This window comes from Rhyacophila brunnea, unplaced genomic scaffold (genome assembly GCF_057557595.1).
Source record: "Rhyacophila brunnea isolate RB1 unplaced genomic scaffold, BYU_Rbru_1.0 scaffold_14, whole genome shotgun sequence".
Taxonomy (NCBI): domain Eukaryota; kingdom Metazoa; phylum Arthropoda; class Insecta; order Trichoptera; family Rhyacophilidae; genus Rhyacophila; species Rhyacophila brunnea.
In genome coordinates, this window is record NW_028232796.1 from 38034149 (window position 1) to 38062103 (window position 27955).

At 35.8% G+C, this 27955-nt stretch overlaps 1 protein-coding gene across 3 annotated transcripts in view; it reads left to right on the forward strand.

The window, feature by feature from the left end:
* Nucleotides 1-27955, forward strand: part of nsl1 (non-specific lethal 1) — an 88085-nt gene that overhangs the window by 35641 nt on the left and 24489 nt on the right. For all 3 annotated transcript variants that reach the window (XM_085942266.1, XM_085942267.1, XM_085942265.1), the window contains 7 exons: nt 12116-12469; nt 16830-16981; nt 18584-18751; nt 22229-22400; nt 23491-23616; nt 26495-26594; nt 27765-27929. In XM_085942266.1, coding sequence (XP_085798392.1) covers nt 12116-12469; nt 16830-16981; nt 18584-18751; nt 22229-22400; nt 23491-23616; nt 26495-26594; nt 27765-27929 — 1237 coding nt within the window. The remainder of the gene's footprint in view (nt 1-12115; nt 12470-16829; nt 16982-18583; nt 18752-22228; nt 22401-23490; nt 23617-26494; nt 26595-27764; nt 27930-27955) is intronic.

Consider the following 27955-nt stretch of genomic DNA (forward strand, 5'->3'; position numbering starts at 1 on the left):
CCACATACCTAATTTAATTCAGATGAAGATCGGTTTCGTCTGGTTGCATTAATTAACCTTAGGAATGCTGTGCTTTTTCAACTGTATAACCAACCCCTGCAGGCTTGGTTCTCCCGGCTCTCTTTTCTCTTCTGGTGCATCGAAGACAGCCCTCTTGGGATGTTTATATATCCCCTCTGAGACACGACTTACATAGCTAGAATTACTCCACTTTCACAATATATTAGAAGAGTATTATAGGGATCATTGTAAAACATGCAATTATTGTTTTTTTAATTAATATAATATATAACATTAACTCATGATAAATGATTTATTACAAGTAAATTCTTATGCTGTGGTAAATACACCTATTTGCATTTTTTGTTCAATTAGGGACCTCGTATAATATTAGTTTTAAACAAAATCATTTTCTTTTACTGCTGTGATTTATTTCTACCGCGAAAATGTCAGTCCGATAAAGAAATGCTCGGAATTATTTAAATCACCCATAACACTACGCTCATTAACTTCCGCGAGTATGCATACGATATCTGGTGTCATCCGACAAGCAGTTTTTCATACAATTTCGTCACAATCTAGATTCTAGTCAGTCATCACGGCCGGCTAAGTCATGCGTAACAAACAACATAGATAATTAAATATTATATAGTACGCAGCGGGACTGCCTCGGTATGCCAAAATGTTTACTTTGTCTCACCTAATTAAAACAATAACTTAACAACATACTATTTATACATAATTAAATCACGTTAATATAATATGTGGGGGATAATTTAAATTGGTATTTAATATAGGAGATTCGAACGTATATCTTATATAAATAATTTTACTCGTTGTTAATCTTCACTTCGTATTTTTTTGCGTCTTTTGTGTCAGTCGTATCGAGCACTGTGGTACGATGTACATTATTATTATGCCTCCAAAAACGTGCCTATTTATTGCGCAACATTTTAGGGAATTTAGTGTCCGCTCTGATGTTGTGGGCATGCGCCGTTGGTTCGAATCTGCGAGAGTGGAGAAATTCAATTTGTGCGTAGGTATTTTATTCTCTTTTTTATAAAATGTGTGGGGTAACGTCACGTGACTTTTTGCTGGTAATGAGATTACATAAATAATATGGCGCTAAATTCGCAGTGATTTAACAGTTAATTTACGCAGGTAAAGACGTAATATTATAATTGATTATTGAAGAGCTGGGAATTAAGTGGGAATTGGTACACAATAAAGATGGGTGAATCGGCTTCAAAGTTAAATACCTGCATAATGGTAAATTCTACATGCTGTTTTCAACATTTTGCGAATGAGGTCTTGTTCTCAAATGATCACTATTCATATACCTAGGCACGATGTAAACTTATTGATATTTATTTATGTTTACTAGTGTATGAAGGGGTATAAGTCGAGCAAAACATGCAGATTGGATACGATACGTTAATGTATTGATATTCGCTAGTCGCTACACGGGTCACGATGTACTGATCCACTGTTGGGAATAAAATGTTTTTAATTTTTCATACAAAGCAGTTGGATGTTATAAATTATTATTAGGACATGAATCAATAAGTAAATTTATGGTTGACGGGATTTCCACAGTATTGTGTTATATCGTAAAATATAGCAGGGGATGTTTGAAATAAATAAATAAGGGATGCCTTTTAGATTAAGCACTGATTATAGACTAGATTTACTGTGTAATTTTAAGAACTAGCTACGTTCCCACAGTGTTGTGGAGGGTGTAATAATATAAATTGTGATGTTCGCACAAGTACGATAACTCTATCCAGTATCCAAACTATATATTAAGCATGTAACCAGTATAACAGGGACTCTTGTTTCAGACTTCATATTGTTAATTTATGTATGTTAAATAATAAATGTTTTTTTACGAGAAATGGATGTCAGCCACTTGCTCAACCTATTAGGTCCATACCCTGACTCACACACAAATTGAAAAACAATATGTGTACTTGCCAGACCCAGGATTCGAACCTAGGACCCACGGCGTGATAGTCCAACGCTTAAGCCATGCGGCCACCGTGGGCAAAAATCTGTTAATACAAACTCTGTGGAGGCCCATATGATCATATTAGGATAGGACATGGTCGGAGAGAAATAATAAATGAATCCAATAAAGTAATTTAATAAGATAAAATCGTTAGTTACTAATTTTGAACTAATTATAGCAACCTGGTCAAACCGTGCTATAACAATGTGTGTTATATGTAGGTATTTACGTTTACGTTTTTTGTACTCCTTATTTACTCAGACGCTCAATTATGTCGTATAGTACCTACTACTAATTAAAATTCAGTGCATATGCGAGCGACATCATATCCGTATTGGTCGTATTGGTATACGGAGTCGAAACCTGAACGTTCAACTGACCATTTGAAGATTAGAAGCTTTTAAGATGTGGCTCTAAGGCAATGATACTCAACCTTTTTTTTCTTCGGGCCAAATACATATATTTGTAAAGTAACGCGGGCCGCATCACTACTGGTGTGACGAAAAAAATCATGAAACCTTTTTTACAAAACATTTTTGAGATTTTAAAAATTATGCGTGTTTTTTAAATTAATCGTGTGCTGTTGTGCACTGTCTGTGCGTCAAAGTCTAAACGAATCTCAAGATATACGAAATTCCTGATAATAAATGTGTTTCGGGCCGCACATAAAAGCTTAAAGGGCCGCAGGTTGAGTATCGCTGCTCTAAGGTAACGGTGTAAGTCAAGGATTTATTTTCTGTGCTGGTCAGCTTATCAATAAGGGTGAAGTTTTAAGACAGCCACTTAAATCAACTGAGCTGCCTACTTCGCTATGGTAACTCATGGGTCACATTGCAGGGAAAGAATGGTGTAGGTAGGATGAGGTTCCCGTAGGTTCACAACCTCCGTAAGTGGTTCGACGCTTAAGGTGACGCATCAGTGAAACGCCAAATAATTTCCAACTGTAGGCGCGACGAAATTTTGGACTCGCTGCCATTCACTGAGAGAATCTCGAGCCAGAAGCACGTCACTTTGCTGCGTGATGGCGACGGGTCAATTAATTCTACAATCGTGTAAAGATGACTAAAAACGTTACCCATTTACTTTAAAAAGAAAACATGTCAATGAATATATTATTATTGTTACTAATAGAACAATAAACAGAACATAAAATGAACGTATGTTGGATTTATATGAAAAATAATATTTCGTTTGACAGGTGTCATTTGCACCCGCGACCCGCAGTCCGCGCATCGCCTAGCAACGATCTTTTTAGACCGTGCCTCAACTAATGCATGGCCTTAAGGCGTGTGTGATTTGATATTATAATCAGGATAGGCAGAGACATGCTGCACTTTGGTCGCCAACCTTTGATAGAAGATTAATAATCAAAACATTGGCAATCCGCATAGTTGAAATCCAATAAGTCCTACGGACATTACGGTATATTGTATTGAAAAAGAAGAGATTATAATTTTTATGTACCGGTACTTATGCCTTATTTGGTACAATTTAGTCGCGGGGTTGCCACTAAACTTTGGGCCGTGGTGCCATTTTCGTAATTACTAAAAAAATCCATCGACAAGATAGGTGCATTGTTTTAGATTTTTTAACTCGAGCCAAGTAATATAATTTACGTATACCTCTATTCTACCATATCTTCAAAATAAGGTGAACGCCACTCAATTATATATTTATACCAACTTCAAATTCACGATAAAACTCTATGTAAGAATGTGATTAATTCCTATATGCGTGTTGCGAACATTGCCTCGGTATATACAGTACATATTATTTATACATATCTGTCGCTCACTGTGATTTTATTGTCCATGCCATGATTTATGCACATTACACGCGGCATGTGGATTCGAGCCTGTGATTCACTCGCATATCGGAAGTAAAATGCAGTAACCTCTGCTCCACGGTGACCGCCTAAAAATGCTAATAAACTATTTGGGACGATTTATAAAATGTATCCTTGGTATTCACCACACCATGTTAATATAAAAAAAAAACTGCTGTTCACTCCTCGCGATGTAAACCATTAAAATGTACACCCCTCTACGCCATGCAATTACAATGCGCTTTGGATATTGATATATTCCACTTGCGTGAGTGACGTAATATGATTTTTTTTAAATAACTTAGCTCATTCGGTGTCTTCTGTTTAAATATTGTTAAGACTTGATATCTTTGTTTTTGAATGCCTTAAATTTGTAATTTGTCATGTTCAACATATTCAAATGAATTTAAATAATTCTGTATTGGGAATTCGGGAATAGACTACAATTATAATCATGGCCTCGATATCCTGAAACGGGCCCCCTTACCTATCGCTAAGGTTAAAGGCAGTACGACGCTCAACAGTAGCGTTTTCCCAATGCTGTTCGAGGTAAAATTAAGGGTATTTAGTGTATTTTTAGCGGTTTATTAGGGATTTTTTTTTGTATTATTTTTTAATACATCCACTTGAATTGTAGAGCAATCGAGTATCATCGATACAGAATAATAACAAATTGTTTCGCACAATTTCGAAATGATAATATTCTTGATGTAAAATACAGCCGCAGTTACCATTAGACCGAATTTGTGATGTGTGTTTATCTCTCTTATCTGGTTGACCCACCACGACGCCCCTCCCCCCCTTGTAGAAGTCATAATTATAATAGTATATGAACTGTCCCCCTAAATGATGATACTGCTTACTATGTGAGCGAAACCAGGTATTTAAATTATCATAACTAAATAAGCTCTGAATCTCTCAAATTTGAATGTTTCAAATTTTAAATACCTAAGTATTCAACGTTTAGGGATTTCAGGCGCTTGTCACAACTTGAAGCAAGAACTAAGGACTGTCTAGAAACCCTTGCGTTTTGTAATGGGGGAAACGTTTATACCAGGGGTGGCGAACATATGGCACGCGAGATGAATTTGCACGGCACGCGAACGAAAACCAATAAAAATTTTCAAAAATGTTTTACAAATAAATATTATACTTACCTACGTATAAAACAATAATGACGGCATAGGCATGCGCTTTTCCTTCGGTTTTTAATATTATTTTACCAATTGACACGTAGATCGCATTCTGCAAAAAATAGCAGGCAAAAAACTAGCCGACTGAAAAATTGTGCAACCTGCGCCCCGCAGCGAAAATATTTTCCTAAATAAAACGAGCCGACTGTTTGGCAGGACAGTCGTAAAACATTAGGGAAATTTTGGCACGCGTATGTAAAAAGGTTCGCCAGCCCTGTTTTATACGATCAAGCTAATAATTACATTCGCACATATTGTGTAAATGTGTGTAGAGAAAAACTATTTTAAAGGAAGACTATTATTTTGTTGTGTGTTGTGCTCTTTTGATTTTCCTTAAGCATAAAGCCCACCAAAAGCGTCGGATCGGGACGATCACTGCGAAGTAGGAAGCGTAAATACAACCAAAATGATACTCCTCCCACCCGCGCATTACCCTTCACATATGTAATAAGAGGCACGAGAAGCAGTGTTGCCATATTTTTCTATGCTGATTATAGTACAAAGGCGTAAAAATTATAGTATTTCTGAAAAATATATAGTACACGAAAATAATGGACGCCCCCCCGTCTATCGACAACGCGTCCAGAAGCGGATAAAATAAAACAGCGCGCGCCCCTTTTGCTTGCCGTGTTCAATGGGCTTTGCCATATTTAACAACGTATTATTTTCGTTAATTCGTCCCGCTGAGGAGCCAAACAACGAGTGAATCATGGGGCGAGCGGACACAGTGCTTCGTCAAAACCAGTGTGCTCTGCCATATTTGATTACGTTGTATTTTCGATGATTCACATTGAATATGCGCGAGCGCCCCGCGCGCTCGATTGTATGTGCACGGCGCCTTAGAATTACATGGGAGAAAGAAATACTATGCGAACTGTGTGCATATCAAAAACCTTGTATGAAATTGTTCGACATTGGCTGGGAGTATCATTTTATTGTTCGTTGCTGTATGTTTTTCGAATCTATGACTTGGTAATCATGCCTTCGTATGAACTACTTCTATGAATTTAATTAAGTAAAATGATATCATTTCCGGAACAGATGTTTGTTTAGAAACAATGTAAAGAAATATAAACATTTGTAGAATTATGTTTTCGCTGTAAATGTAAATCTTGCACCATTAAGTTCTTAGTAAGCGCCTGTTATGTAAATCAGTGGTACGCAACCCGCAGCCCGTCATGCCGTTTATTATCGACCAAATGGAATACTCCATTGAGTTATCGATTGAAAATATCGGAAAAGCGATCTATAGACTTATTAACATGTGTTTAAATAGCTAAACCCGTGCATCGGCTTCTTTTTTTTTCGAGATTTAATTGGGTAGCCAAGCCGAGTTGCTGGTTTTATGATGTTGCCATCTTATGTGTGGTTGTGTAGTCCCAAAGAAGGCTACGTTGTGTGGATGTATTTTCGGGAGAAAGCAAGCACTTTCCTCAATGAAACGCGGAAACCTGTGAACGTTATGCCTTGTCCACACCGAAAACAAGTCGCGCGACAACTCGTTAAATTTTACGATAAGCATGGTAATTATCGTAAATTTTTTTAAGCAATTATGATAATTATCGTAAAATTTAACGAGTTGTCGCGCGACTTGTTTTCGGTGTGGACCAGGCATTATACACTATCTTAGGGCGCGCCTGATGGTAGCATGCAATCTCGGCCACCTGACCAGCGCTGACAATGGATTATACATCGTAAATATGCCTTAAGCTTAAGGTTATACCTCAGTTGAGGCATGGTCTAAAAAAATCGTGGCTAAGCGATGCGCGGATTGCGCGCCGCGGGTGCAAATGACGCATGCCGAACCAAATATAATTTGCCATATTAATCCAACATGCGTCCATTTAATGTTGTTTATTGTTCAATAATATATTCATTGACATGTTTTCTTTTTCAAGTAAATCGGTAACGTTTTTAGTCATCTTTACACGATTTAAGAATTAATACCCCCGTCGCCGCCACGAAACAAATTGACGTATTCACACCTCGACGTTCGCTCTCCGAATGCCAGCGAGTCCAAAATTTCGTCGCGCCCATAGAAGAAAATTATTTGCCCTTTCACTGATGTATCGGCCTAATAGAGTGGAAGTGACAGGAGTAACTGGTATTTTCCTATTTGACTGCCTACCGACGATGAACCCTCTGCTCGGCTTCCGCCATGTAAAATCCATGAATCCCCCCGCGTACACATGGCTCGCCGACTGCCCTCTACATTTACAGCATATGCTGCGTCTGTGGTTTTTATCGTCGGCGGGCAGTCTAAATTAAAAATAGTATATTGTCTTGATTAGGGAGAGGATTATATTATTTTATTATCATTTGCGACATTTCTAGCCTGTGCAAGAATTACAATAAATAAATCGGATAAAAAGGTTTTGCATCGCTAATTTAAATATTAATTTTGTCAATACGTTGTGCAGAGTCACAGCTATTATACTGATGTATCCATGTATTGTTAACTTGTGTAGTTTTAGCGATGGTGCCCACAGAACGCGTCGGGCGCCGCACTCGCGCAAAATTTCTACAAGTGGCGCATAAATCATTGAAAATACAACGTAATCAAATACGCCAGCGCCCACTGGATATGGCGACGCATTATACGCGCGCGCCGCATGAATCATCGTTTTTTCGCGAATCACCGCTTCTCGGCGATACGAATGAAAGAAAATACAATGGAGTCCATTCATTGAACACAGTGAGCAAAAACACGCTGCGCGAGGCATCGTCGATCGACGGGCGGAAAGCAATTATTTAATTACAGAGAAGTCATTGTTTTATTTTATTGCGTGTTCAGTTTATCGCTGGTTGAATAATGTCGTCGTAAATTTTAATTACAAGCCCCGAAATAATATAATATTTTTATTGCTTTGTTATGAGAGGCGCTGTAATAATATTTATTTTGTGCTGTTTGGGCCGCTTACTACATAGGTGAAGGGTAATGCGCGGCGAGAGACGTGTGATTATGGTTATGAATAAACACTGCATACGCGGACTTCGCGCGCCCGACGCGTTCTGTGGGCACCATCGCTTAGTCATACTTGTGAGACAACATTGCTTCATGTGATCAATACATAATTAGGGTTACAGAATTTCGTTCTTTATAACGAAACGGGTAAAGCTGCATTAGAATGAGTGTACTTTTCAGTCGAGTCAAAAGAAGATTCAGTTTTGTGCAACGGAAACTATTCAAAATGTTTGTTCTGTGTGAAATTTACTAATTCAGATGCGATTTTTCAATGTAAGATCTTTCTCCCCTTTCTTTAGGAGGAAAAATTATTTCATGTGCAAGTCGATGAGTAGGTACGTCACGTTTATGACCGTGACTGTACGCTGTATTTCTGTTTTGCGTAGATTTGGAGAAAATATTCGTGACCCATTTACAGCAATAGGTATTTTATTGTGTAGACCCCTTTAATATGTGACCATTTTTATGATACGCACATTTCTGTTGGAATAGCGTGCTTGAATCCGGTTTCAAAGTATTTCATTCGCATAAGTTAGTATAATATACACTTCTTACTGAAGGCTGACGGTCACTGACCTCTTTACAGATTAATCTTATCACTGTTATCACATTGTAATTGACCTACTTAGTTGTGAGTTATTTCATTAATAGGTATATCACTATAACATAACCTGGCAATACATTGGTTGTCTTCAATTTACCTAACGTTTTTGTATTACCTAGAAGTCGTATGTGTTGATAGGAATTTTATTAGAAACGTAAAATATTGTAAAATAATATTGTCAGTTTTCCATGTAAACAAAATATTAATCTTGTAGGCCAGTTAACGAAATATTTTAGTCATATTTACAAAATAGTAGGTTGAAATTTTTGGCACACTTTTCGAGGTTCTTTTCTGGTGTCGCGGCAGGGCTTCTCAAACTTCTCATTTTTTTTAATCTTTAGTTTTCATTTTCATATTTATTTCGAATGTATTGGTCATTCGCAGTATTGTAAAACCTGCACGGTTATTAATGTATTTAGTACGTAGTGCCATGCAAACTATATTTAATAAAATATGACACTGGTATAAGTTAGTCTATCAATCTTTGTGCACACATGGTATGCATCGATATAACATTATTTGCAGAAAAGTTAATATAACATGTCAGTACGCCATATTAAGATAGGAATTTTAATTGAAGGACAATTTTAAATGTCAGCTTGGTATCACTATATTATCATGTGCTGTTAATGTTAATGTATTGTTTCCTAGCACAATAATGTAACTCGATGCTTCCCAACCATTTACGCATTACAGGACACCACTTCATCTTATAAGTACCCCAGATCCAATTCTTTGTTTTGTAGCTAAGTTTTTATTGATTATTGCATATTATTTAAAATGTGTAATAATCAATAAAAACTTAGCAGGTTATAGTCAAAGTTAAAGAGATTTTTGGTTTATGATTTAATGGCGGTCAGGCAAGAAATATAATGCCTTGAATGTCCTCAAATATATTACCATTACTGAATGCTTTACATGACGAAACTATAATAAATAATCTATTATAATACAGACATACATACTGATAATAACATTTTATACTTCAGCACCCGTTTTTATTACTTATTTATCTACACTTAAGAATAATTGTACCTTTCAATCACACGCAGAAAATAACCCACAATACCCCTATTTTTGTGTTCCCTGGGTGAAATCTAGCCAACGATAGAAGCATACCATATCAAGCATTTTATTTTGTAAATTAAAAAATTACGAGTTTTTTTCATTGGTTCAGAGTGGATTTGATTTTGAAGAAGTTTCTTAAGACTATACTTCAGCTTAGGCATGGTCAAAAAAGATCGTGACTACGCGACGCGCAGATTGTGCAAACGACGCGTGCCGAACAAAACATAATTTGTAATGTAATTGTATATATAATATTAATAATTGTAATTGTAATAATAATAATATATTCATTGACATGTTTTCTTTTGCGAGTACATAGGTGACGTTTTTTAGTCATCTTCGATTTAAGAATATATTCCTCAGACACCGTACATAGGTGACGTTTTTTAGTCATCTTCGATTTAAGAATATATTCCTCAGACACCATCACAAAACAAATTGACTTGCCCACATCTCGCTACCTCTCTCCGATCGGCAGCGAGTGTGATATTTCGTTCCACCTATTGTTGAAAATTATTTGCCGTTTCACTGATGTATGCTCTTAATGAGAAATGAATATCCATTCACTCAATAAATTTGATCCATGCTTTGAATATAAACATACCTCATCATTTATGGTGCTACAACCTTTGTCAGGTTTTGGCTTCCTTCAAAAGCTTACTCCATCTTGGATGATCAAGCACTGACATTATCCATTTGCTTTTACCGCCCATTCTTAAATCTCTTGGGGCACAGGCAAGCCTCCTCAGTTTCGTTTTATCTTGCCCTTATGGGTTGCGTCAATTTAACTAAATATGACTATGTAATTAAAAAAATAAGGTAGGAATGGTTTTCACATGCCCACATACCTATGTCATACCAACCTATTAATGCGTGAAACAAGACTCAAATATGTAACCGTTTTATGTGAAAACACTTAAGTATTATATTGCCAACATTGGATTACACTCCGTGGACTTCTGTGTACAAAATGGTGTAAATACTAAAAACATTATTAAACAAAAATATATCAATATTTTTTCTTAGAATAGTAGTAAGTAATGGATCAGAACAAGACCCCATTTACAGAATGTTACAAACAGTTAAGTAGAATTTCCAATCGCATGCATATTTTATGTCACTGGTGTATTTGTTCCACCCTCAGAACCCAATTCATGAAAATATATGTTTTTTAAATGGACTGGGGGTCTGTTATTTCTTCTTTTTTCTATGAGCGCTTATTTATTTGTGACAAATGGGGTCATGAGTGATTTTTGTATGTATCACTAGTTGATATTCACCACCTCATTCATATATTAAACTTTACCATCGATTTTACTAAAGCATTTTCACTTTAGTTATATAATTGAGCTGATGTTTAAAGGAATGAAATCATATAGGCAACGATTTTTGGGTTTACACCGAGTGTACTTAATTCTTTTCTCAATGTTTCGGGCTCATCGCTGAGCCCATTATCATGAGAGATGTATTATGATGAAGTGTAGTGTAGGTGTATGAATGCAAACGTAGAAACGTTAAGGAAAGAAGAAAATACATGTGGTGGAAACCCAAAGAGTTAATAATTATAAATCCTACATAATGTACATATCGTTTTCAATATTTTGTAAATGGACCTGGTTCTCAAATGACACATTATTTCTATGCCTAAAAATATTGATGTTAAACAAGTTAAGCCAATTTAAATTAGATATATACTATGAAAATAATAACATTTGTACACATAAATGAATTCATGGAATGTGAAACTGGTCCTATATTATTATTTTTTAAACTTTATGTTACTTGTACCCGCTTTAATCCTCGGCGTCTTATTATTGTTAATGCTATGGGCGGGAGGGGGAGAAAATGAGCTACTTAATGTGAGTAATAGCGCCTGTTGTACATGTGCATGGATTTCTGGCAGCAATAGTGCTTATTTTAAACTATCGTGATAATAACTGTTTACACATAAAAGTCCTGACTGTCTCACTAATCTCATTCGTCAAGAGCAAGCGAGGCGCGATGTTGTCATTTTATGATACTATTTGACAGATATTGAAAATCGGTTAACCTCAAAATGAGCATAGTTAGGTTTATGCCGGCAGGTTTGCCACTATCGTTCAACTGCGCCGACGCAGATCGAAACGATCCCTACTGTCAGATGAAATTTCAGAAGCTTCCAAACTTTTTTGATTCATGTATGCAAGCTTGCAACTGCAGGATAATAAATGTTAACCCATACATTCTCTTGTTATGGCCGCATTAATTATTACTGTCAACAGTAAAACCATGCACGTGTAAATGGGGTATAAGGCACAATAATTGTCCCAACAATTGATATATCTGCAAATTAGGTAGATATTTTAAAATAATATGAATGTAACTAGTAAACGTTTTGAATAGATATTTTTAGTAATCCTAAAATATTATGTCTTCATTGATTTTGGTTAATTTTATTATTTATTTGTTTCAGGTCGAAAAGAGCACTGTGGAGGTGGTCACAGGAGCGGGCGTCGATAGCATCGCGGTGGACATGGCTGCAGGGCCAGATCCAAGTGCTGGAGTACAAGATCAGAGCCCTCACCGACCTGCAGCGCCAGATGAGGGCATCAAAACGCTCCCCCTCCTTCCTCCTTCAGCCGGAGCCCAGCGGCTACAGTGGCACCCTGCCTGGAAACCAGACCAGCAAGGAGGAGGGTGACGCCGACGCAGTCTGCGCCAGGGTTAGACCGTATAAGAGGCACGCCGGCTTCAAGGTTCTGCCTATGAAGCAGATGTACAACTTGCATACGGCTACCGAGAAAGTTGCCAGACCCTCGGATGTTAGGTAAATTGATATTTCACTTTTATTTGAGGGCATTTTTCGTAGATTTTCAATGGCCGTCTTATTTTTCATATAAGATTTAATATTTTTTCCAAATGCTAGAAAATTATCATGAGGTATTTATTATGAATGGAATAGTGAGTAAAGTTCTCAAATTTGGCAGTAGTATCCCACACTGCCTTGTAAATTTGATTGATTATGGTCTAAACATCAGAAAAGATAAAATTCTGTGATTTTTTCTATTTTTGTCCACCAAGATCATATTAGCCATATGGTTTTTATTCTACATTAATCTCTTACATTAATAAAATATGGCTGCTTTATGTTAGTGGCAGAGTAATCACTTTTTTTTTTAATTATCCCATCACTTCTTCAATTTAAATTATGTACTATCCAGCTTTATGCAATGTCATCCTTGTTTAAATATTCAACTACAGTCGAACTTGGTTATTACGAGGAAGTTGGGACCGATTGAATTTACTCGTTATAAACATTATTCGTTATATCGTTATATAACATTTTTCGCGCCACGTTCTGTTTAAGTATAGAACATAAAAAATCTGAAAACCATAAAAATCCCCGAAACAAGCATGGCATTCATAAACTACGAAAGAAGTTGTTTATTGTAATGAAGTGCTGAGCCGCCGGCGCTGGTAGGTACCGACTGACGCAAAGCTTGGATTTTTTACATGTAATTTCAACCATATGCTAGGATACTTTTTCAATGTTGTCGGCGAAAACACCAATGTACTTAGACACTTAACTAGTGTCATAAACGTAATCCGATCCCGGCGGCATTCGTCGGGTCGGATTTTATTGCTTACGGTTAAAAATGTTGTTTTTAAACAATCGACACATTAACAGTTTTGCTCAGTATACCCGAGAAGTAGTTTGTTATAAGAGTGAATAAATGTATGGAGAAAATCATAAACTAAAATGTCAATGAATGTGTCAGTCGGAAGCCAACAGCGGTGGAGTGAGGTTGTACAACTTCGCTTGCGTATTCGGGTCGCTATTCGCCTGGATACTCGCGAACGGTTATAAATACGGGATACAACAAAAATAATATTGTTTGTAAATGAATTTGACAATAAACTCAACATGTGTGGTCCCATGTGATTTTGACAATCAGTGCCAGTGCTTGAGAAAAAGTGAAAAATATTTATTGTTGCACGGATAGTGCACTTTGTGCGGGGAGTGCGTCAAACGCTGTGAAGCGAGGGGTTGTCCACACTGTTTTTTGTTCACACTGTTGCGCGAATTCCAAGACCGCGTGAACGGCAAAAGCAATAAAATGGAAAACACCACGATGGAAGTGAATGAAACCAAAAAAACGAAGAAGAAAAGAAACGATGATGAAGAAGAAGTGGTTGGAGAAAAAGAAGAAGAATGGCAGACGGTGACCTCTGGAAAAAAACCCAGAAGAGACTCTGGGGTCACTCCAAAGGGAAACCAAAACATTGTCATGATAGCGACGGGAAGTAAAATTCCATTAAAATTGAAAATAGCGCAGATGCTGCATAAGGCAGGAGTAAAAGTACAGAAAATTTACAATAAAAATTTAAAGACGTACATCCAAGTAGAAGACGAAAAAGAAGCAGATAAAGTGAAACAAGCTGGAGAACTCAAAGATCTCGGTTTTGTGACCAAAGAGAATGACTCCTGCTCTTATGGAGTAATAAGAAAAGTCGATATTGATATGGACCTCCAAGAACTGCAAATGGAAATCAAAAGTGATGCAAAAGTAATCAACCTTAAGAGGTTGACAAGAAAAGGTGATACAGGAGAGCTGACAAAGACCTCGTCAGTCAGTATTAAATTTGGGGAGAAAATGTTGCCGAGAACAATTTACATATATGGAGTCTCTTTTGCTGTAGAACCGTATGTATTCAGGGTTATGCAATGCTACAAATGCTGGCGATATGGGCATATCGCGAACAATTGCGGACGTACAGTAGAAACGTTCCCTAAGTGTGGTGAAAACCACAAAACCTGCGAAAAAAATGAGGAAATTACGTGCATCAATTGCAAAGGTAACCACGCGGCAAACAGCCAAAAATGCCCAAAGTGGCAAGAGGAAAAGAATTGCAAAGAAGCAATGAAAAAAATGAATATACCTTTCAAGGAAGCATAAAAAAATATGTTAAATAATAGCTATGCTGACATATTAAAACAAAAAAAAATCGTAGGAAGAGATGAAAGCGAAACAATTCAAAAAACTAAGGAAAACAAAAAGAAAGAAGAATCGGTGGTAGAAGCTTCAGGCTCAACAATAATATCTACAGGTAGTAGCGTAAAGCCTACAAAAAATAAGAAAAATTCAAAGGGGAAGACAGAGGTTAACGCGATGGGAGAAATTATGAAAGTCTTGCTGAAAGGGGGAGACTGGCAGCAGATCATTAAACAACTAATAATTAAAGCAGTGGACTGGGTATGCAAACAATTCAAAGAAGGACACTTAAAGGAAATTCTAGGGGAGGTTCTGGAGCAAAATGGATAATAAAAAACAAATTAGGATTTTACAATGGAATGCCAGAAGTATGAAGCAAAAAAAGGATGATATAGAACTCTACTTAATAAGACAAAAAATTTCAATAGCATTAATCTCAGAGACTTGGCTGAGGTCTGAATTAGACTATCTGAAATTCAATGATTACACGATGTATCGAAAATACAGAAGGGATGGATACGGAGGAGAGCGATTCTGGTGCATAAAACACTGGCGTCTAAAGAAGAAAGAAAGAAAGACGGAAGAGCTAGACAAAATAATTATAAAGCCATTTAACAGAATAGGAGTGAGGACCTGATCGAAGGATCCCCTTCTAGAAGAGAAGAGGCGATATGACAGCGAGTCGCAGTCAAAGCCTCGGTAAAATCACAAAAAAAAAAAAAAAAATGAATGTGTCCTCATTACATCTGAGATCTCGCTATTTCCATGATCGTAATAACCAAGTTGACTGTATTCATGTGTCTAATGGTACATTTACATTTATGAATGGTTGAAAAATCTTTACCATGAGATGAGGGCATTTCAAGAGTTTTCATTTAAATCTGTCGGAAGTGTTTACAAATGTTTTGACTATTCAAAGATACGCTACTTTCTGCTGTGCGGAAGGATCTCAATGCACTCACTTTTTATTTAGACTGACAGTATTAATTTGAACTTTGTGTTGCATAAAAAGACATTGTAGTAACCTTCAGTGTATTGAACACTGCCGTGGACACAGAGGCTTGTTCTTATGGGTTTTACACTGTATCTGATATAAATTCTAGTGTGGTGTAGGTTTTCGCCGGTCTCAACTTCAACACGTCGAATATGTCGATGCCATTTTGTGTAGTATTCACAATGATGTTGTAATTTAATGTACCTCTGCACACAGCTTCGCTTGAATGTGACATTATAGTTTTGAAGAAAAAAAACAGCTGCTATCACAAGCAAGAAATTTCACTTGAATAATAATCAAATATCACATCGGCACATGTGCAGGAGCTGCTTGGCTACGTAATGTCACTGTCCCAGCATGGCCATGGCCTTGCTAATGCGCATGGAAGACAGTTGTAACATTGGGTCCAGTTTTGATTTGTGATTATATCCCAGTGGTGACGAACTGTGTATTTGAAGTCCTGAGTTTGGACCCAAGAGGTTGAGCAAGTGGCTTAACATCCATGTCTCAAAAACAAAAATATGTTTATGCAAATCTCATAAAAAAAAATATTCAATATTGCACATGTAAGGATTTTATTTTTATCCTTTGCTTGTGGGAATAAGTTCACAAATACTTATTGAATCCACAGCTCTGAACGTTGTACTCTCTCAGTAATCCGCCACCCCAAAAACCAGACAAGTGTCCTAGTGAAAGCGGCGGTTATAGTGCATACATACAAAATATGGTAAAAATTAAAACAGGTATTTCATAAAAAAAAATTTGAGAAAATTGTACTAGCAAATTACGGTGTTATTCATAATCAAAATTAAGTATTTACTAAATTATACATATTTATATATTACAAGTTTATTAACTAAATATTAAACAGTAAATCACTTGACACAGATATTCTTGAATGACTTAGGATTCCTGGCTTTCCCTATGACCTAAAGCTTCAGTTTGTGTGTCCCGGTTGCATTGGAGCACGGCATAATTATTGTGATGCGGTCCTTGGGCACTTTCCTCCCTGGTATATTACTTTCTTCGCGATGAACATGCGTTTTCTGAAGGAGAAGTTTCCAAAATAAACCCGTCTGATCTGCGTTGTATACTTGTACGCGCCGGACTACTGAATTTGACAATCAAATACCAGCGAATTATATTTATTATATTGGTATTTGATTTTTAATCTAATCAATGCTTTCATTTAATTACAGATGTATCTGCCAGTGGCCTGTAGCGGGGTGCGCGGTGTGCACGGGCAGAGCCATGCCCATGCATCCACTACCACCAAACTCTACCCTCTCTAAGAAGGAGAGGATCGCCCTCGTGGATCCCGCTTTCCATCCTGTGCTCTCTACCATCAAGGGTTACTATTATTTGCTTTTCATTATTCCATACATAATTTATTCAATTAAATATATGCCAGCCGTCATAACTAGAACCAGCTTTTATACTGTCATCCATAATTCGTAGTCACTGAAAGCAATGTATTATTTTAATCATTTAGTTAATATGCCAGGGCACTCTTATGATTTATAAATCACACAATTTTCACACCGGGTGGGTGGTGGTTCTGATGCAAATGTTATGTCAAGCTTAGATGATGTAGTGTCGTGTATGGTAGATGGAATGGATTGAAATTCACTGAAAATATTTGAAAACCAGTTGGCCATTATTGATAAGCTAAGCTATCTTGTAGAAACTGATTGGTTTCTATATTGTGCTTGTTTCGGAGGCTTGAATTGCTCTGAGGTAATGCTTGGAACGTTGCCAATCATCCATTGGAGAGTGCGATCAAAAACAATTTTCATAGCGTTACAAAGTTCTAGTTGGTAACATTATTACAGTATCAGCAGACTCACATCAAATGCAGAGCGTTAACAAACATGTGAAACCCAAAGTCTCTTGACGGAGAATGGCGACTTTAAACGAGAAAACAAAGAAAAAACTTCCAGGGTTTACATATATGAAGACATCTAGCATAATCCAAGACATTCTTTTATTGGCAATGATCTTCATTATAGGATTGCTTTGCATATTATTGAATGGATTTTGTGTTTACTATTTCAATTAATAGTAAGATGGTGTTTTGGTACAAATTGGTTTCATTCAAATGGATCATGTGATTTTCTATTATTTTACATGTACATATTATACCTTAATAATTGTGTATTTACATGTCGTGGAAAAATTAGGAAAACGTTAATCTGAAATAAAATTAAAATTCCGACTAAAGCATACATTCTTGTTTAATTAATCAATATTATAATAACAATATCATATGCTGTCAAGTGGTTACATTTAAATTGTATACAAAACACTTCACCGTGGAACAGTTCGCCGTGAGCTTTCTTATCGGAAAGAGATGAGCTTATACTATACGGTCTCCAATTTTATTAGATTCAATATGAAAATTAATTCAATTTTCATAGCTGATTTTGGCAAAATTCATGAATTCAACAATGAAAACCTAACCTAACAAATAATCCAGTTTATTGACTATTTTCAAAATTTGTTTGCTGCTGGCTTCCCGTAAAGTGTAAACCGACAAGAATCGTGTTTTATTTAGACATGAATTTTATGTCAGCACTATACGACCCAAAGAGGTCGGACGGTCTTTAATATACTGCTATATATTTCCGATCCAACATTTCACTGTCAAGTGTGATACGGCAAACTGAATAATTACAAGTTTCTGGACATGCTGTCAAGTGTCATTGGTATGTTTTGAATGGGATAACTTCATAATATGATTGTATGGAGAAAGTTGCAATTTTTAATGACAATTTTTTATTAACACTGGTTTTCGTGTCAAGAAATTATCTCTTCAATAACTTCACCTAACATTCTGAAAAGTAGTATTCTACTGATAGGCTTGATTCTTTGTGTGCACATCTCCCTCCTAGAGAATGTCCGTAGTTTTCTTGGATAAGGCAGTGTTATTTATTGAATATTTTTCTGTTTGTAGATGTGTCGCCTTCTGTGCATTACCTATCGATGATGAAGGATCCAAACTGGCAACAGAAGTGTTCGCGGGGCTCCATTAAGTCTTGGAAGGGACTGGCCGTCAAGCAGACCATGCCCGCTAAGATACTACCCATACCTAAACTGCAACCTAAGAAGAAAAAACACAGGAGTCAGTATATTTGAATCATTGTTATGTTATGATAGGCTCGCGTCTTATCTAAAGCTCCCCTAAATTAATCTTAGTTTTTTGTGAAAATGAGTTTATATTGGATTAAACAGATACACAAATTTTACACCTGCATACATGTAGAAATGCATATGTTTATTGATGAAGCGTTTTCCTCAATCATTGTATCAGCTTCAAACGACTATGGTATAAAATGGTGGTTTTTTCATATATTCATAATTAAATACGATGAAACACCAATTTTACATTATTAAAAGGAGAGTGGATTGAAAAATTAAGAAAACTGAATTAAAATAACGTCTTCAAAATGCAACACCGGATCGACATTCTAGGTTTGATTTATGGCTGTGCGGCAGACGAGGCGAGTATAGATGTGAGAGCCGGCTCAGTATTGTCAACAATAAGTATATAACAAATAATAATATTCTAGCCGAAATACAGAATGAACACCGGACATGTTAAAAAATTCTCTTTTTCTTGACCATGTTCAATCCTAATAGGATCATGTGGGCCCCCAGAGTGGAGGTTTGTATTAACAGATTTTTGTTTTTACAATTGGATGTTGGCCACTTGATCAACCTATTCGGTCCATTCACTAAACACAAATTGAAAAACAATATGTGTATTTACCAGACCCAGGGTTCGATCCTGGGAACCGTGACATTATAAGCCGACGCGTAAGCTGCTCGGCCATCGTGGGCGGTTGAAAAGTAACTTCTATAGAGATGGGGGCTTTAATGTGTGGAGTTAAAGCAAAAATAGGATTAAGTAGATTCATTTGAAGAGAACTTCACATTTCTTCTGTTGCATTCCACGATCATTTCCAATTCACCCAATTAGTTACAATTACATACATTCAGGATTCTATGCGAAGATATTGCCAAAATAAGCCTTGAATATCCGGACTCATCAGATTGGATAGTAGGATAATAGTATTTCACCTTTTACGCATCTCATCACATATTGCCATATCAAAGCAGACTTTGAATATAAAATTTAGATATAAATACCTGTGGTAAGATACTTCCTCATTGATTTTATGTAGGCAGCCAAGCAATACATTGACAATTATGTTTAAGACAGTACTTCAGTGAAACAGCAAATAGTTTTCAATTATAGGTGCGATGAAATTTTGGACTCGCTGGCAATTGGAGGAAGTATTAATTCTTAAATCGTGTAAAGATGACTTAAAAAACGTTACCCATTTACTTGAAAAAGAAAACATGTCAATCAATATATTATTATTGTTACTAATAGAACAATAAACAGAACATTTAATGGACGCATGCATGTTGGATTTATATGACATATTATATTTCGTTCGGCACGCGTCGTTTGCACAATCCGCTTGTCACGCATGATTTTGAAGTGTGTTTATATTTTTTATTGGTCTCGCTTGCGCAGGGGCGTCTCGTATAGTTTACAGTTTTATATTTGAATAGACTGTTTTTGATGACAATACTTACTAGGATATTATGCCGATTCGGAACCTTACAAATATAATGTGAAATACTCTAATGAGTCAAATGAAAATTATTACGTATCGATTTATTATTTTTTGAGAAATCTTTTGATAATGTGTACCGCACTGGGAATGAGTTGTTATGAGCCCGAAACTAATTTAGGAAATTTACGAGACGGCCGCTTATATTACAAGTGTATTTGAAGTCAATTCATTTGGATCATATTTACAGTCATAACTATATGTATAGACGATTTACACTTTATAGCCACTTCTCTAAATACTGCTATTTCATTACGATTCTGTGATAAGCCAGGATTACATATTGGAGATTGCTTTGTGAAATACCACACAATGAAGAATTATAAATAAACTAAAAATAAGTACAGTGTATTAATTATAAATCTATTTTACAGAAATAATAAAAAAAAAAAAATATTTTTACATTTTTTTCACCAATTAAATGTTTTATATTGAAATTATGCTTTTTACGGAAAAAAGTCTCGAGTGGGTGGTATGTACCTATAAAAAAAAAATCGAGTGGAAAAGGTTAACATTGGTCAATTTCTGTCTCATGCCTAATCCAGACCGAGATACATCTTGGCGATAAATGTGTCCACCTGTTAAAACTGTGAACTAACAATCCCCTCCAGTGCAACTAATCCCACTTCCATTTTCCGCCCCTGAATTTATCATTTCATTTTTTACACCCGTGGTGGACGGATCTGTCAATTTACGTAATTTGAAGCTTTTTATGATAAAAATATATGTTTGTGACGATCAGGAGTGATCTTAGAATTTTTAATAGTATACTTTTGGTTTATTGTGAAGAAGAACAGGAGTCACACGCCTCTAGCACGCGTTACCGCCATGACAGGTACATCACTAGAAGTCTTCTATATGCGACTAACTTCGCTGATTTCTTGTTGTCGGACAATACAAGAACATTTAAAATGTCTTGAAGTAATACAAAAGTCAATGTTTTTCATATTCCACTGAAGATTAAAATCATTGTTGAGGTACAGATATTGTTGGATACAGCATTTAGTTTCATAAAAAATATTATTGTTAAAACTGCGGTGTAATCAATTTTATTTGGAAATGCTTTGCACAACTAAAATAAACCTATTATTGTAAATTTTCATTCATCATTTTAGTTACTTATAATATTAATGTAATATAACACCTCAATGAGAGACATATTATTTAACTGCGAAAATTCCAAATATGTTGCACAATGTAATAAATTAATCATACCATTGTCATGCTAAAAACTGTCTCATAGACTAATTTGTTCTTTCAAACCAATCGGTAACGTGAGCCAGGTATGTAATGTCTTTAAAAGTAAAATATAAGTCATCGAAATGGGTACGTGGCATTGTATAATTATATGTAATTCTCTATGAAATGTACCCTGTAGCTCGATATTCACCTCACATAAGAAAAATATGGTATAATGTGGCTCACGTGGCTGGGCTTTACCATATTGTATGAGTATCTAAATTTATACTATAATAAATTATTATAGGTAAAATTGTAATTTTAAATGAAACTTATGTCAGGACATTATATTATGATCTCGTACAAAATCTCAACTTTAAAGTGGACACGTTAGCAGAATAAGTCAAATATGTGACTGCAAATTTGTAATTTTATTTCTAACTACCTACATGCAAATGCGTTTCGTGTGTAGTTGGCAATATTCATGCTTACACGTGCAGTCGCTGTAGACGTTAATGCTGTAAAGACATGAATGAATGCATATTAACAATAATGACTGTTATTGCAATGTAGGTGGAGTTAATTTTTCAATCACATTTAGCTGCATATATCTGTTTGCGAAAGAATTCAATAAGTATAAGACCGAAATGTCTAAAAGCAGACTCGTTTATACATGTTACATTCATTGATCTAATTTTCATATTCATAAGCTCCACTTCTTTGACAGCTTTGCATGAATGTAATATCTGATTGCTGATTTATTTGTTTTGCTGCAGGGTTGAAGAGAGGCAGGCCGTCGGCGTCGTCTTCGATAGCGGCGGACATGGTCCGGGCGGCTCGCAGGCGATCCTCTCTGCTGGAGGATGGCACGGGGATGGGAGACGACCTCCAGATGCCCACGCCCAGCGGTGGCAGCAGTCCTGTGCCTTCACCTTCTGACCATCACAGGTGACTTAACGATTATTACCTTCGTCTTATGATGATCACTTCCATTATACCAGCTGGTGACATTAGTATCGAAATGTAATACCCTAGTTCATTTTTGAAACAACTAAAGACTCCATGGTAATGGTGTATGGTATTGTGGTAATTCTCCTTTCAATAAATAGTCTGCTTCAGATTATTTTTTTTGCCATGTCCGATCCTAAGAAGATCATATGGACCTCAACAGGGTGGAGGTTGTATTAACAAATTTTTGTTGTTATGAGAATGGATGCCCCAAATAGGACAGTTTTTCTTACTAACATACATTGCCCATTTAGGTTAAAATGTGCTTCATCAACGAAGATGATCTTCCTCGTCATCATCAGTTACCTCTTCCACGATGTAGTCCGTTCCCTTTAGTTATTGCGTGAACTGGATCTTATACCGTGAAGAAACAGGCCGCTGTGGTTGACTTACAAAATATTAATTTTCCCATACTTAAAAGATGTTCCTGAAATGCCAGAAAATGCTTGCACAGTAGACTGCCGATTATCCGGGCTAATGGTGGGGAGAGGCTGCACTGATAAACGAAAAACACATAATCCGAAATGGTTTTTTCTTTTTAAAATACAACATAATTATTATACATTTCTAAAGCAGACAATTATTTTAACATGATTAATCTTCTTCGACCATGTACGATCCTAATAGGTTCATATGGGCCTCCACAGAGTGGAGGTTTGTATTGACAGATTTTGTTTTTACGAGAAATGAATGTCAGCCACTTGCTCAACCTATTAGGTCCATACTCTCACTCATACACAAATTGTAAAACAATATGTGTACTTGCCAGACCCAAGATTCGAACTTGGGACCCACGGGGAATTTAATGAGATGTTTAATTTTGTTTGCAGGAATCTTTTAATAATTTTCTAATATCAGTTCGAATTTTCCTAAAGGTTATTTTATATTGTTGTATGCACCTTGTCGTGCACGGATAATCGGGAGTTTACTGTATGTACATAACACTAAAATTTCATAATGCTCCCTCTAATAGTCTAATATTATTACAGTCCGAGCTATGTTAGTAACTCTTGATTGAATTTTGTTTCAGATATCGAGTGAGAGAAAGAATGAGGTTAAATTCAGCGTACGACATTGACAATATTGTGATCCCCCACAGTATGGCGTCCAACAGCAAAGTTGAGATATTGCAGTACAAGGAGATACTTACACCAAAGTGAGAATATATGCTGGTTTTTATTTGACGTTATTAAAGTTGTTTTTACTTTTTTCTTAATGTTTTTTTTTTACATTACAAAGTGTTCAGGACGTTCACAAGATAACATAACATTTTTAGACTTAATGTATGATGGCTGCATGGGATAGAGATAAAGAACATACATTTTTTTTATTTACCATGCTCGATCCTAAGAATATTGTCGATCTCCACAGAGTGGATGTTATATTAAACATATCTTTTTTACTCAAGCTAATTTGGGCGAGGAGATGTATGCCATAAGCGCACAATTTTGTGCGTGCTAGGCCAGCCATAGATAATGAGCGTGTATACACGCAGTACTTTACACTCATTGTATGTACTAGCTCTGGTCAATTGTCCTAAATAATTTAATATATTGTACACACACTGCTATCTGTTGGTATCAAGGTGGAATACTTCACCGAAATACGAGTCTTCATGGTATCGATACACCAGTTCAAGGGAACAAGTCAGAATAAGTGATATTGAGATATTCACGTTTTAAAGTTTCGAATGAGTGGGAAAAATAGTAATGATACTTTTTTTTATATTTATATATTATAAAGCTGTCATAAGGATTAAATTAAAAATATAAATTTTAATTTTATCAAAAAAAATCTCTGGTAGATATTTACCAATTTATGAGTCGTTCCTGTCTTGAACTCAGTGAGTGTTTTGATAAGGTGTATGATTTTGAGTTGTTGCTAATGGATACATAAATGAAATCATTTTATTAAATAAAAATAATTTGATTAAAATACATTTTTTATAAAAATAAATATATTTATTGCGTTAAAACATAAAAATATTTTTTTATAAATGGCATGTAATATTTTGTACCTACTAATTATTATTAAAACTAAAACAATTATTTTGCATATTGATTGTATTTGCTCTGACACTTTTGATAACAAATATTATTTCATTCAGTGTCTTCATGCGAAGCATGTTGAATGTTATTGCTATTGGCATTAAGATTGTGAAAAAAGTCCCAATAATGTTCTGGTATGGCATTTGCTTCACACAACGAAATTAAGTCTCTTTTCTTCTCCATTGAAATTTTTGGTGAGTACTGTAAGCCCTTTTCTGTTTTTCCTTCTTCGTCTTCTTCTTTTTCATCCTACCTTCTTGGGTTGGAAAAATCCTATGTTGTACTCAGTATTAAATATTTGTGCATACATACTGTGTTTTGCAATAGGCCTGCTTTTTGAATTACACCATTCTTTATACAGCCTATACATAACGGTTATATTCAAACTACCACCATCAACATATTTTTTTCCCGTTTGAGCTCTACAATAATGTGATTCAATAGTTTCAAATGATTCAATATGTTGCTTTATTCCAGCCTTTGTTTCATCATCAACAGCTCTTCCAAAGTTACCATGGTTACCTCTACCATCTTCAAGAATGACCCCTTCATTATTCTTTTTATTCGTGGCAGTAAATATTATTTTATTGCAAACATCCAAAGTATTTTTAAAAACGGTTTTACAAACTTTAATTCGGTTGCATTCTATTTCAAAATATTAACCATAATTAAAGCTTCTGCTACTTCCTATAACTGTCGGCTTGTATTTTGGAATAAATGGCACCATGCGTTGTAATAAAAAATCTCTGACGATTAATATCACCAATATTCCAATGGATTCATGGATTTTTTGTCTATTTTCTTCACTTATTTTGTCAGTACATTTTATTCTGCAGTTATTATTGCAAGGCGGACGTACACGCCTCGCAGAAATCATTTTTCCGGATGTACTAACTAATGTACGACAAACCTGTATTTCTTTTCTTTTTACGTATGTTTTTAGCCCAAGCACCTGAATTGCGTTGGCGTTTTCAAGATTTTTTGGTCACTGTCGTTACTATGTTGTGAGATGGTGCAGTATTTTCTGTTATTTCATCATGAGATGGTGCAGTATTTTTGGTTATTACGTCCTGATATGGTACAGAAATTTCTGATGCAATCTCTGGCACATTATTGGAACCCATGAAGCTGTTCGTCATAGGTTCTATTTGAATGTCAACATCACAGGTGTGCAATAAATCAGTATTAAATGCTGAACGAGAAAGTGAAATCTCTGGTTCATAATCAGGGTCCATAACACTGTCATCACTGTCTTCTGTGACTTCTATATCTAAGGTTTGCTGAACCACGTTGCTAATGTCAGGTGGAACATCGCTTAAATCTTGAACCGCGGACAAATTAGTGTTTGTCTTATTGCTATCATCCGCGATGTTACAAACTGCAGTAGTTTCCTCATTCTGTAACAAATAAAAAATTGACAAATTAGTATATCTGTTGAATTATATGTTTGTAAACAACATTCTTTAAAACAAAAACAACATTAAAATTTTATAAAAACAAAAAAATATGCTATTGACACGCCAGAACATCGGCTGGCATGTATTAAAACTGCTCCAGAAAGTTGTGTGACAATATAATACTTGTTAATCGTTCACCAAACAATGTTTACGAGTAGTGACTGAATCCATTAGTCTGAAAATCGATGTTTTACTGTATACACATCGGTAATGAGTCACTGTTATTATAAAAGGAAAATTTATTCATGTGTTTGGACTACCATTGTGTGTTCTTCCTTCGACGTTTTGGACTTGTTGCGGATTATGAAAGGGTGACAGTGTCAGTTGCGACCTGAGGTTGAATTTTGCTGAAAGAGGCTCTCTTACTCTTTGACTAATGTCCGCTGTTGGCTAAATTGAACACTTTGGGCGTGGCGACACACCGGAATATGTAAATGTCACACATATTAAGTTTTGATAGGAATATTTAATATGTTCAACTGTAACTAATTATGTTGTATTAATTCTTATGAAAATTGTTTCATTTTAGATGGAGAATTGTGGAGTCTAAAGAACCTACTCCGAATAACGGATTAGTGAAAAAATATCCTGTACAGTTAGAAGATAATAGCAAAGATAAAGAAAGTGATGTGAGTAATAAGAAAATAATCTCTTCCTGGCTAATTTCTTTATGATGTGATGGTTTATTAAAAATCATCGTTTCTAATAAATAGCAAGGAGTAGGTGATCATTGCCATGGTCATTTCATGTATCAGTAGTGCCTATTTTTCTTTCATTTTATTTATTTGGCGGTAGTTCTTATTACCTTTTTCACACTCTGACTGGTGTAATAGAGATAATGTCTCACACTAAAATTTCAAGCGAATTTAATTACATTTCATGAATCAATCTGGATATATCTTATAACGAGGAATAGCTGGATGTACCGTCCAACTAGAAGATTTAGACACAAGCCGACTAAATAGGAGGAGCCTGTTAGTTTATAATGGAATTGTGGTTAACACTGTTATAACGAGCAACTTATCGGATATACCGAGCTAAAATACTGTTCAAGGGTCGATCGTTTAAAAATATTTCGACCCTAAGCAATAAAATCCGATCGGACAGGATGCCGCCGGGGGACGGATTAAGTTGACACTGTCTAGTTAAGTGTCTAATTGTTGTTTTCGCCGACAATAATGAAAAAGTATCTACCTTACAATAAACAACTTCTTTTGTAGTTTATGAAGGCCATGCTTGGCTTGGGGATTTTTACGATGGTTTTCAGATTTTTTATTTTCAACTTTTTTTGTTATGTGACCGACCGCTCATTTAAAAATACCTATTCTCAGATATAACGAGAAAATTCAGTCGGCCCCATCTTCCTCGTAATAACCAAGTTCGACTGTATACATTGCAAACAGAAGGTCGTATTCCATTACGAACGAAAGAGATAGATATAAAATTATGTGCGACAAAGACAGACATCTTACTCAATTGTGAGAAAGAGATATGAAAGTAAGGGGTGATTCAAGATAGTATTATGAATTGTAAGCTGTAAAAATGATCCTTTTTTGATTATTTTATACATAAAACAAATGGCAAATAATGATGATGAAACCTTTATGTTGCCAAAGTAAACATTTTCATTTTACCTACTGCAATATTATCTCCTACGATCACCCAAGGTGACATCACCGAATCAGATGGATTTTGTTGGTATCGTAAAAGTGAGGTTAAAAGGTTAAAATTCATATTAGTGACATGTGTTGACGACGTGTTGTATATGATTCAAATGATAATGAACTCTTGTCTTTCAGATTGAAGATGTATGCGATGCGACCGTGATGATGAGGCATGATCGGTGCGAGGCGCACGAGAGGGGAAAGTACTTGAAGAAGAGAAAGAATTCTCGGCGACAACATTCGAGATCGACCGCCATCTCCACGCCTTCGCACACGCCTCCACACACTCCCGCTGCTATGGTAAATATAAACTCATCAAAGGTTTT